This window comes from Apostichopus japonicus, chromosome 2 (assembly GCF_037975245.1).
Source record: "Apostichopus japonicus isolate 1M-3 chromosome 2, ASM3797524v1, whole genome shotgun sequence".
Taxonomy (NCBI): domain Eukaryota; kingdom Metazoa; phylum Echinodermata; class Holothuroidea; order Aspidochirotida; family Stichopodidae; genus Apostichopus; species Apostichopus japonicus.
Genome location: NC_092562.1, coordinates 1,448,841 through 1,462,500, shown reverse-complemented (window position 1 = coordinate 1,462,500; position 13,660 = coordinate 1,448,841). Strand labels below are relative to the sequence as shown.

The 13,660-nt window shown below is 35.6% G+C and overlaps 1 protein-coding gene and 1 long non-coding RNA gene across 2 annotated transcripts in view; both read left to right on the top strand.

Moving 5' to 3' along the window:
* Positions 1 to 13,660, top strand: part of LOC139972619 (uncharacterized) — a 168,681-nt gene that overhangs the window by 48,274 nt on the left and 106,747 nt on the right. The gene's annotated exons all lie outside the window — the stretch shown is intronic.
* Positions 1 to 13,660, top strand: part of LOC139973460 (receptor-type tyrosine-protein phosphatase kappa-like) — a 50,087-nt gene that overhangs the window by 21,488 nt on the left and 14,939 nt on the right. Inside the window, exons 14-22 of the mRNA XM_071980156.1 lie at positions 282 to 340; positions 879 to 1,084; positions 1,517 to 1,604; positions 4,252 to 4,328; positions 4,575 to 4,611; positions 5,465 to 5,562; positions 6,590 to 6,706; positions 8,110 to 8,267; positions 8,803 to 8,938. Coding sequence (XP_071836257.1) covers positions 282 to 340; positions 879 to 1,084; positions 1,517 to 1,604; positions 4,252 to 4,328; positions 4,575 to 4,611; positions 5,465 to 5,562; positions 6,590 to 6,706; positions 8,110 to 8,267; positions 8,803 to 8,938 — 976 coding nt within the window. The remainder of the gene's footprint in view (positions 1 to 281; positions 341 to 878; positions 1,085 to 1,516; positions 1,605 to 4,251; positions 4,329 to 4,574; positions 4,612 to 5,464; positions 5,563 to 6,589; positions 6,707 to 8,109; positions 8,268 to 8,802; positions 8,939 to 13,660) is intronic.

Here is a 13,660-nt window from a genome sequence, read left to right as displayed (position 1 = left end):
ACAGCTGACGTGAGCAAATAACAGTGGCCTTTTGATTCGACGTTTCGTTCACAAATGTCGAAAACTATTCGATGAAAGTTAAATGATCTGATTTGTCAATTTTTTTGTTAATTGTATCATATAGAAATACAAGTAATTGAACGGTGTTTCGAAGAGGCGAAGGGGGTGGTGGTGGCTGTAGGGAGGGGGGGGGGGAGAGTTAACTTTGATAATTAAAGGGAGGGTATATTTAGACTGACTAACCGCCATCTTTGCACACCGACGAACATTAAATCTTACAGGGTAACGAGGCACTCCACATTGTCAGGAACTTTCGGGAAGGAATCATCTCAATCTTTGGGTGAGTAGCCATAATTCAGTTTTCATTCAGGGATTTCAGGATTTCAGAGTATTACTATGTATTCTGAGAGAATATATATATATATATATATATATATATATATATATATATATATATATATATATATATATATGCAAACCTAACCATTATAATTTGATTTATATGTAACAGCGACATCCTCATCATGCTTGATAAGCTTAAACGTATTTCATTCCATGAGGGAAAAACCGGTTTCAATGTTCCTTCGTAAATAAGGCTTAAGCAAGTCAAAATGAAGCATAAACGAGTCACATTTTCTGTAAAGTAAAATGATTTAAATTTTAGTAAATGCTGGACCTGAAAATTTAAGTTCTTAACATGATCTGCTTTTCCCTGGTATTAGAATTATTCTATTTTCTTTTAACCCCTTACCAATTAATTACGACATTTTATTACCAGCTAGCTATTTTGCTAAAAGTTACAGTAATTTTTTTTTCACAATTATTACTTCATTGCATTCGAGACACACTATGCGTGATTTTTCCACCATCCCCGTCAGATTCCGCAATTGATGTTACAGCTCCCACCCCGGAACCAATGAAAAGGCGCGGTGGGGCTATACGACTAAAACCTAAAGTAGCCCCTCGGAAATTGATCAAGCAGGATAGGTGTAAACTAGCTGCAACCGTGAAGATCTCTGAACTGCCTTTTCATGTCTGTGATCTGAGAAAAGATGGTGACGAAAAGTTCAAGAGTAATTTCATGGTAAACAAAATTAATATATTAAAATTCTGGTTTAACAAGCACAGCCGGATGTTGCATAGAGATATCTATATACGTCAATGACGGCATACCTATAGTAAAAAATCACTTTAAAATCATGTTTGTGCAAAGAACGAAAAAACAACATCCGTAAATACTCTTATCTTATCTCTCTTTGAGATGAGTAATTACGTCTTTTGCCATCTGCCTTAAATCACTTGAGGATTATATTAAAAGGACTAAATAAGATCCTTCAAATACCAGCAATATTTCATTCAAGATGTTTTTTTTAAGGGGGTTGCAAAGATCTAACTTAATAAACTTCACACGCACTTTCAATATCTTTAAATATTTAACATGAACTTGTAATAAAATGTAATAAATTCAAGAAGTTGCTGTATAGCTATTTTTATTTGAATTTTATACTTTCTTTAGACTCTGCCTGGTGACAAATTGTATTCATCCGAGGTCGCAGACAGGACAGAGAACAGACGAAAGAATAGATATGTGAACACTCATCCATGTAAGACTCCCCATATAGCACATTAAATGATACTAAACTATGTATGAATAAATGACTATATATTCATAAACGATAATTAAATCAAGAATTCTTTTGCACACAGAATTTCACCAAGTTATGAGTAAAAACTTGTAGCAAATTTACACTGTGTTTCTACTTTTAACAGTAAAGAGGTTCAAATTATGAAAAACATTGATATCTTAAAATAATTAATATATTCACTGGCGACTGATTTGATTTACTTTCTGCCAACAGGCAGTACGAAACAGTGTGTATGGGTATGGGTGTGAGTTTGTGTCTGTGGGAAGGTGAGGGGGTGAGGGGGATGGGTGGTGTTCAGGTGACTGGAGCGCCGCGGCCTAGGCTCAAGTAAGCGAGGGGAGGGCAGGGGAAATAAGGAAGTGCTCGGGAAAAGATGGTATAAAGAAAATGCAATACCAGAAATGGGTTAAAACATTGTTCTCCAGGTCTCGTCCTTACTCTCTGTGCCTCTGGCTTCCAGTGGGTATTCTTTGGACATTGTCTCAATTAAAGCGATGCGGTTGGTCAGCGGGGCTGCCCATTGTTTTGGTTGCTAATATATGTATAGAGAGAGCACGTTTCTCGTCAAAGTAACTTATTAGTATAGAACCTCTTCTGACACCCGGTCATGGTGTTTGTCATGTTGGTATATAATGATTGAGGTGACAACATATTTCTGTCGACTTCTATAACCAATCTTCTTCAATGCAAGTTTTTTTTTTCAACAGCGATTTGAAACTAATGTATCTTTAGATCCAGATTTGTGACTACGAGTACACAACTCAATTAGTACGAGTATACAAGTAGAAATCCCCATTGGTACGAATATGAGTACCAACACTAGTTCAAGACTCTAAGCACGAGTGCAAAGTACTCAATATTGTAATAGTATTCGTCTAGTTTCCAAAAATAACCGAGTACAAATCTACGAGGGCGTGTACGTACGGATTCAAGTCAGTTCGCTAGAATACTAGTACCAGCAAGCTAGGACCCACTGTTTATCCTGTCAGCCTGTTTATCGCAATTGTTTCATCATTATGTTATGAACTAGTTACAGTTTTCTACATATATCAGAATTGATAATTTAATTATAGAATCCTTTACATTAATTTATGCTGACGACAATGTTTTGAGTTTTGATGTTAAGTTTGCTTAGACTCTTTAATCTTCCTCATAAGTTGGAAATCACTGAAATGATCTTGAACACCATCCAGGTCAGCTTGTGACGTCACTGGTTGTAGTCCTCCCGTTTAGGACAATGTACTAAGTACTGGAGAACGGTTATCTTGGTTAAGTATTTACGACAAACTGAATCATATGGATATTAGGAATTGGATAACTTAACGGTTAAACATGAGGTGTATGTTTTCTGTTGGAGTAGTGAGAAAAATCGCAAAATATATTTTTTGTTCCGGTATTAATCACGTCACACAAGCCTTAAGTTAAAATACGCGAGTGGTGTAGTGGGCGGAGTATGGGGGTGTGGAAGGGGGGGGGAGGGGGGGGAGTGGGGGACTAAATAATTCTGTTTAAATTTACACATCAGTTAATAGAACATCAATGATATATCTTTCGAGAGTTGGCCAACATCAAACTGAACCTAGCCAAGTTTGCACGATAGCAATTACGTTGATGTGTGAGTAATAATGTGTGGGTTATAAGAACTAGGAGTGTTAGCTCAGTGGTTATTGCCGGTGCCTTTCAATCATAAGGTCCCCAGTTCGAGTCACTCCAACATTAATGTATGTCGTCCAGTTACAGAGTTGTTGACAATTGACAATTCACAACCTCGGACGTTAAATATAAATATAAGAGACTGACTTCGGTCAGCTTTCGGCTTTGATAAGCCAATGAGGCTTTTTCGCGAGTTCCTGTCTGCAGGAGGATCTAAAATACATATATACAAACACCCATACATACATAATGAACAAGGTAAACAAGAGCACAGAAGAGTGTTGCCCAGACGATTATCTACTATTTATTGTAGGTTCAAAATAACTTTTAATATGTCACTTTATAAATCCGAGTTACCAGATGTCGTAATCTTTATCTTCTCATGCCACAAATATAGTTCGCTCGTGTATGTATTAAGCAAACATGCATATTTGATAATAGATATAAATAGCATTGCGAAGTGTTTATCATTTAGAACCTTGTAAACTGGTAAACAATATGGAGCTATTTTGATGCGATACTGATCGGTTTTTTTTTAGTGTATATATTACAGAGATGAACTTGGTATGTTCGAAAAAAGAAACAAAGGTCAGCCAAATGTGTTCTGTTGTTTTAATGAAGTTTAAAAAACGCATATATATATATATATCTTTATCTATATAATCGAATATTTATATATGTATATATGTAGAAAATACTAAAATATAACATCTGAAAATTTATGGTCTGACACAATAAAATGTTATGTAATGAGTGTCTACAAACAGAAGACCCTATTTACAAATGCTTTTTCCCGAATGGTACCATGCAGATAAAAACGTTTCAAATCTTAATAAGATATATTTGATAATGTATGTGGCGCATGTGACCACTCTTTCGCCAGCTTAGACGCCTAGTTACCATATTTGTAAGTGGTATCAATTTGGTTCTATTCTATTTATTTCATTCACAGATGACCACTCGAGAGTTATTTTGAAAGAGTTGCCCGATGTTCCTTTCTCTGATTACGTGAATGCCACCTACATCGATGTAATTCAATTTGAGATTAATTGTTTTAGATTAGCTGTAATTTTAAAATAAGGAAAAAGCAACATATAGAAACTCTGACAAGTTTTCAAATGTATCTTTCTTACGTCTTAATTTAAGCATTAAAACGACAATATGGAATTATGATGTGGTTCTCATTTGATAATCAAAACAAGAACTTATCTTTCATTTAATAATGAAAATAACAAATAAAATGCTTTATTTAATTTTTTCTCTTTCATCTTTCAGGGGTTTCAACGTGAGAGAGAATATATTGCAACGCAAGGTAAGGCATGTTCAGTTCAATATTATGTTGCAAATTATTGAAACGATAACATTTCAACAGTTCATTTCAGCAATTTCCAGAATATTGTGGAAATAGTCTTCGTTGAATGAATAATCTATCATTTTTGCCAAAATATTGAACCATTGAAATTTAAATAAGGAATCATCTTGTCATTTTGCAACAAATTGGCGCGTTGATCAGTTAATAATTGTGTGGAATTGATCTCTTTGTGGCAAATTGTTAACATATTATAAACGAACCATTCGTCATTTTGTTGAAAACTGTTAATATAAGTTCTAAAAGATACATTTTCATAACACACTGTAAGTTTTCATACTCATATAATTTTGTATTTTAAAGATTTTGTTTTTAATTTGGAGATATTTTTTTGTAAATGCATCTGGCAAAAGCAGAGGTAATGATGTCATCAGTTCAATCGAGTTGAAAATATACACAATAATTTCTTTAAGATTTTCAATCACTTCTTTTAAAGAGGACAAAGACATTTCTACACAAAAGCTGCGTTTTTGATCAAGTTTTAACTTTACAGAGAAGTTTGACAGATAAACAAACATTCCAAATGTATTGATAAATCAGTAAGAAGATTATAATTAATATAAAGATTTTGCAGAACAGCTACCCTGATGACGTCACAAACCAAAAACTGCCATCTCACTTCAAAGAAATAAGGTGGGGTTTAACGGGTCTAAATATGCAACATTCAATCAACCGTATCTTGAGATGCGGACATGATACTGAGATTGGGTCTTAACTAATGCTGTGGAACATTTCTCTTCGATATAAGTTTAACATGAACGTCTTCACGATTTGTCTCTTTTATTTCCATATTCAGGACCTTCAAATACCACTTTAGGAGATTTTTGGAGAATGATTTGGCAAGAGGGTGTGCATGTTATTGTGATGCTTACCAACCTGAGAGAATCAGATAAGGTAAACTCTATCAGGGAACGAACTAGGGAGAGGGATCGACTAAGTGACCCGGCATCCCCTCTTGGAAGCTCGTCTTCCGCAAATGTTAGCTGCAAAGTTGAAGGAATACCTCAGTTTGGTTTCTTCTTAATTCATCTTCTTAAGCATCTTCTAAAATTTCCGATCAATAAGTCAATGAATTGAAGGATCGCTGTCATCATTAGGAGACCGACGACAACTTGAATCAAGAGCTACGCCAGTTGCTACCGTCGGTAACGGGTGATTTATTAAACCTATGTAGTGGTAAGGATATTGACTGCAATTAGACATCCGCCGGTTTAATTCGAGTAAACATGTTATTCTTGGGTAACAAAGAGATGTGGTTACACCAGGGAGTTGGTATGGAACAACTCCCTGGTAAACACCATAGTGTCCTCCTGGTACATACACGTAGCCGTATGTTATACTCACACAAAACTTAAATGCTCACACAGAAGGTTGTGGATGAAGTTGGGTCTTTGGTAAATTTAGGGCCTTGGTAGTTTGTTTGAGGGAATGAAAATGTTTTAGAAACAAATTGACTTCATTGGCATAAAGAGAACGGTATGATGGACTTCCGCTAGCACAAGCATCATAGTTGTGGCTATATATAAGCGGGTATTATGGGTTTCCCTGCTCCGAGTCGGAACCGGTGCGCCTCTATTTCCGAAGGGTTCGACAGAATGTTGTGCCGAAGGCGAACATTTCTTCTAGGTCAAGTAGTGGCTTACCAACCTTCATAGTTACCAAATTCGTCGTTTGTTTCAAGGCTCCAGCGCCTCCGGTTGGATCACTGATCAGATAGCAATTTTAAGGGCATGGAAGAGTTGTGGGCAGGGAAAAGATGAAGGTCTTCTGTGTACAGAATACCGATGATGAGTTTATGCGGCAACATTTTCGTTGGAGTACATCGCCACTCCTTCGGATGCCCTATTTGTGCATGACCAATATTGTTATATATATAGATATATTTATATATATATTCGGTTTCATATAATTTGTTTTGCAGAAAAAATGTGAGCAGTACTGGCCTATCAAGAACCACTTTTACGGATCAATTAGTGTCTTCCTTATAGATGAACAGAATTATACAGATTTTACTGACCGCACACTTCTTCTGAAAAAGGTAACTTCTATCGAACTTCTATATCATATGAATTTTCAAATTTTGAAAATTAACACCTTTAATGCAATCTTTAAGAAATATGTATAAGTAATAACGAAATGATTCACTTCTACTGTGTTAACATGGGATAACGTGCACGTCATCTAAAGGCTCAGGGTTATTTATGGTCCCTCGTGATCTCGATATATCATTGCGAACGTTCGAAACAATTGATATTCAGACTGCCTTTATGTTCCTTTTTGATAGTAAATTTGATGGGGCTCTCTGGAGAATCATGTAATTTGGAATGGTTTCCTGCTTCTTCCTGTTGTAATCTTCAACCCTGTTGCCATACATTTGTGTACATGATGTTACTAACCTAACCCTGCAGGTATCAGATGCAGTCGTAAATAAATTATAATCAGACTACCAACCTAAAACCAACAGCAGTCATGGTTTAAGTGACAGAGATTGGCTAACTGTCATGGAAAACTTCAACACAAACAGCTACGAACATTCTTACTTCGTTGGCCAGATACCACAGATTTGATATTCCTTTACGCACACGGCTGAAGACTTGATCAAGTCTAAATATGACGTCATCGAGCCACCCCATGCTTCCATTTGTTGTGTTTTTCTTCGTTTAATACGACTGCGACTGAGAAATTTATCCATGCTGTAATCTCGAGTACGCTTGATTATGGCAATTCTCTTCTATTTGGTGTAGCTACATCCCAACTATCGAGATTGCAAAGGATCCAAAACACGGCTGCTCGAATCGGCGATAGGGCGAACATGTTTACCCCCATCACTCCTATACTGGAAGACCTACACTGGTTACCAATAAGACTCCGTATTGACTATAACATCCTCATTTAATTTTTTGTGCCATTAAAACCGGTACCCCAACTTACCTTAATGTTCTCTTACATCAGCAAGCTAAATGTAGACCAATACGTTAGCAATATCAATTTCAATCTCAGATTCCAACGTCACGTACAAGATTTTTCGGTGACCGTAGCTTTCAGAAAGCTGCACCACATTTATGGATCTCCCTCCCGGTTGAAATTAGGTCTTTGGATTATATTATTCAATACAAGAGCTGTCTTAAAACTTTTCTATTCTCTCAACTCTAATAGTTTTTGTACATTCAGCACCCGTAAAGAGCATTGAACAACTTTTGTTGTAGTCAGCGCTATAAAAGTCTAGTTATTATTATTATTATTATATTATTACAATGTTTCATACTTAATCTTATTATCCTACGTTGAAAAAACGACCGAAGATACGAAGTTTAGTACTATATAGTTCGGTAATAATGTCGTTATCTTGATGCTTGTCTTAAAAGGGCTTCCTCTACCAAAAAATCCTGGATCCGCACTGGGATTTATCATTCAATATTTCTATTTCTGTTTTTTTTTTAGGACGGCGAAACAGAGACGAGGCAGATCCGTCATTTCCATTTCACCTCCTGGCCGGATATGACGTTACCGGAATCACCCACGACGCTTTTGGAGTTTCGAAACCATGTCCGTAGTCATGTGACGTTGGGGGATGATTATCCAATTGTGGTACATTGTAGGTAAATGTTGCCAAAATAGAATTAATTCAGAAGGAAATGAATGATTCGTTATAAGTTAATTCGATATCTAAACTGAAAAACCCTCATATATCCATTACCCCAACGTATTAAAAGGTCACTGTTGGTATTACATTAATATCGATATGTTATAGACCTATTAAAACACAGCTATATAAGGTCAGCGTTGTCTTTTCCCTTTTAAGGAATGACCCTTTAATCATCCGTAGCTCATTTGTTAAATTGACAAGACTAGTTAGTCTCAAAGCTCAGATACGAAATATTTTTTAAAGGAAAACAAAGCATTTGTAGCCTCAAATGAAATGTTCACGATGTCTTTCAAATTTGGGAAGGATATTCACCTGGTGTTGACTGTCATATATAATGTTGCTATTTTGCTATTTTCTTAGAATGTGGCGAGTCGTTCTAATTATTAGTCTATGTGTAGTTATTTCTGCTCATTTTTTCATCAAGTGGCGTTTCAGGAGAGGCTATTTCATTTTCTGATCTAAACTGTTCTAATTTTATCACAAAATAGTGCAGGAGTTGGTCGAACCGGAACTTTTATTACAATCGACGCCATGCTTGAAATGGCAGAGCAAGAAAAAGCTATCAACGTTTGGGATTTCATCTGGAACATGCGCACAAAACGTACTCGAATGGTTCAGACGATGGTAAGTATAATGTCGTCACACGATGGTCACGTGATATTATTTGCTCACTGAATATTCATGTATATTATTCGGTAATTCAATCTTTGAAATCCAATACGACAATAAGTGTGCATTGCTCATTGGTTAAGTTTAATGTTGTTCAACCACCAAGCAAAGTATTAATCATCGATTGTTGTACAGTCATTGTTTTATTAAACTTACAGTTTGCAAACATTTCATGGAATTTTTGCTGGTGGGATATCAGTGAAACAAGAAGCAGAAGTAGAGGTTATTTTACTATTGATATTGAAATGCAAATGTTAAAGCAGTAGGTAGAAATATTACCAATAGTTAGCTATAAGTCGTGTGCTCTAACGAAATAATGACATTGGATTTCCGTTTAAATGAACAAAACAAGAGGGAAAAATACATTGTTCAACCTACTGTATGCCTATGTTTGTGTGTGAGAGAGAGAGGATATGGGATGGGTGGACGAGATTCATGTGTAACGTGGCTTAGTGATAGTCTTCAACAATAGGTATGAACGGTATGATATGCAGTATATGAATAATGTAGTATTTATATTACGCAGATTGTAGTATGTAGTACATACAGTATTCAATGTGTAATATATACAGTATGCAGTATGTAATACATACATTATGCAGGTTGTAGTATGAGGTACATACAATATGTAGGTTTTAATATGTAATACATACACTATGTAGTACATGCAGTATGCAGTTTGTAGTACATACGATATGCAATATGTAGTACATACATTATGCAGGTTTTAGTATGTAGTACATGTAAAATACAGTATGTAGTACATACATTATGCAGTATGTAGTACGTGCAGTATACAGTATGTGGCACAAACAGTATGCAGTATGTATTACATACATTATGCAGTATGTAGTACATATAGTATGCAGTATGAAATACATACAGTTTGCAGGTTGTAGTATGAGGTACATACAATATGTACGTTGTAGAGTGTAATACACTATGTAGTACATACAGTATGCAATACATACAGCATGCAGGTTGTTATATATTACATACAATATGTAGGTTGTAGTATGCAGGTTGTAGTACATACAGTATACAGGTTGTACTACATGCATTATGCAGTATGTAGTAATACAGTGTGCATGTTGTAGTTGTAGTACATACTGTCAGCAGTATGTGGTACATACAGTTTGTAGTCAGTATGTGGTACATACAGTAAGCAGTATATGCAGTATGGAGGTTTTAGTGTGTAGAATATGCATTATACTGGTTGTAGTATGTGGCTCTTACTTTATGAAGGTTGTATCATATAGTTTATGCACTTTACAGGTTGCAGTATGCATACTTCAGGAGATGCAGAATGCAGTGTAGATTAATGTTCGGTAGTATGCAAAACTCATTATATGCAGTTTGCACTTTATATCGTGCTGTATGTTCGGTACGGAAGCGGCTGTATCAGGATGGTGGCATTTGAAGCAATGAGGCTTAGCAATCGCAAGGTTCCGGGCTCGATCCCCGACCAGGTCATCGTAAGGTGGGTTTTTCATCCAAGAGCAATCTACGGTCTTCCCATCTGAAATGACTTTCTAAATTGAAAAGATTCCAAATTTGAGTTAAATTGTTCAATTGGAAGCCACCCGACGTGAAAGTTGTAATCCATAAGCCCTTGTTCCCCCCACATTTGTGGTCGCTTAAGCGTCGTAGAAGTAACTCATTATTATTATTATTATTATTATTATTATGATGATGATGATGATGATGATGATGATGATGATGATGATGATGATGATGATGATGATGATGATGATGATGATGATGATGATGATGATGATGATGGTGGTGGTGGTGGTGGTGGTGGTGGTGGTGGTGGTGATGATTATTATTATGATGATGATGATGATGATGATGATGATGATGATGATGATGATGATGATGATGATGATGATGATGATGATGATGATGATGATGATGATGATGATGATGATGATGGTGATGGTGGTGGTGGTGGTTATGACGATGATGATATTATTATTATCAAATGTTGATGCAGGTTTCAGGATGCATTTTGTATGCAGTAGCATATGATGCATGCCAGTTCATATGCTGAACTGGCCAGTATATAGTCCCTGGTTCCCTTATAAATAGGTTATATCGACAGATCTATACAGCATGTTGCTTAAATGTCTCTGTTAGCGCTCCACCAATATAGAGTTCAGTGAATTCTACAATAGAGGCCACCTAGTGTGCTTCTTAAAAGACTCTCACAGCGAGCATTGACAGTACGTTGTCTGTCTATCGTCTGTTGTGAAGTACTTGTTTTGAATTTATTTGCTTTTGTTTGAATATAATTTTATATAATAGTATACGGTAACAGAATGTACACAGCTGACAAAAATCCTTTTGTTATCTCTAATATACGATCTTTTTATAATCTACGGACTTTGGAACTGTCGTAACACAATTTCGAAAACAATTTGCATGACTTTAAACATGGCGGGTTGAGTTGTGTACAGAGTAGACGCACGTTACTACAAAAAAAAAAAGAACCAAAAAAAAAAAAAAAATACAGTATGTCATACAAAAAGGTGAACTTTCGTTGAGAAAATAAAAATATATTGATCAAATACTTTCCGAAATGCAAAAGGATATATGAAAATATCAAAAACAAATTAGACATGCAAAGGAAAGTGTTTTCCGAATTTATCCCCCACCCCTCAAAAAAATGATTTTGTACGAAACTGGAAAACAAAAAGGTTTTCATGATATACTATTCTCTCAAAATACAATGATAGATTTACGAATCTTTACACTGACGAAATTAGTATGGTTGTGTTAAGTTTTTTTAAAATTTTTATTGTCTCAATATTAATAATAATAATAATAATAACAATAATAATAATATTAATAATAATAACAACAACTACAACAATAATAGTAATAATGATAATGATGATGATGATGCTGACGACGAACGACGACGACGACGACAACGGCGACGGCGACAACGATGATACGACGCTTTTTCTGGAGATAAATTTATAGGGCCTAGCTTAGAACGACACGACGTTGTTATCAAATACTTGATTAATGTAATAAATATTTGCAAGGACTTTCTGATATGAGCAGGGAACGGATCCAGATGTTAGATTTACAAACAAGAAGATGGTTGTGGTACTGGGATCTTTGAAGACGTCTCCCATGTAGTGGGAGGGACGGGGGGGGGGTTGATAGGGTGCTTCCCCAGACGAAAATGACATTCTGTGGCATCACACTGAGACTACAAGTAGGACTACACGCAAAGCTGCGGTTGTGCTAATAACTCCTTTTGAGTTTTCTGTGGGATTGAAAAAGGGGCAACGGGGTATACCCGCCATGCCCCCTGGATCTGCGCCTGGTGGGAGAAAATGCCTCAAAGCGTATATATAATACTTTAAATATCAGTTGTACACAAACAAGACTCATTTTAAGAGTTGATTTCTCGATAACGTAATATAAGATAATACCAGCAACTATTATCAGAATGAGAGCATTGCTATGACAAAGTCATCCATGGGTCGTGAGACCTCTTATATGTCACACTGCGTGAACTTCTACTGCACAAACACACACGCGCGTATGGCAAGCCATATGGGACAAACACCGCATAATATATCCTCGTATTAATACAAATATATATGCATATTAATTTGAATATATACGCGTACTAAATCAGACAATAACTGGCATGTCTTATAGCTTTCACCCGCATTGTAGCCTCGCCTGTGCAATAAATGAGAAATTGCAATATATATATATATATATATATATATATATATATATATATATACATATATATATATAGGCCTATATATATATATGTATATATATATATAGGCCTATATATATATATATATATATATATATATATTTATCTATATATATATTTATATACATATATGAACTTTTTATGGATCAATATCACCCTATTAACTATTCCATAATGAAACTTTAAATTGTGTAATAAACAAATACAGATTTCCCCTTAAGACCTACTCACCTAAGCCCTATACTAACAATATATTATTCATACAGATAACCCAGACAATTTATACAGTAATCAAACCAAAAGAAAAGGTTGGCGCGAACGCACCCAGTTACACGTTTGTATGTATGTATGTATATATATATATATATATATATATATATATATAAATATATATATATATATAAATATATATATATATATATATATATATATATATATATATATATATATATATTAAAAATAAAGATTATGCAAGATTAAGCTTTCAGTGTGTGTGTGTTTGTGTAGTAGTAATCGCACGTCCGCATGGCATAGATAATAAGGTGATACTGAGCCATAAATAGTTTATTTATATACAAGAAGCTACATCCTTATCAGTGTAGAAGAGAGCAAAGTGCATTAAACTGCTCACCACCTGATGTCATGCGACCTGTCGAGAGCAATCGTTGACCTCGGTCCTTTTTTTGAGATACTTCATATTATGAAGTTTATTTGCACGGAAGCTTTGAACATACGCCACAATTAAGGTTCCGGAGGGCTTTGGTTTTGAGTTTGTCTGTCTGCTTGTGCGATATGGAGGAAAGGGTACGGTAGGAAAGTGTACTGTGGCGAGTGTGTGCGTGTGAGCGTGGGTGCGTGTGTGGGTGAAGTGGGGAGAGGGAGGGTGAAGGGGGATGAATTACTTTACATTAAAGATTTCGAGGTGT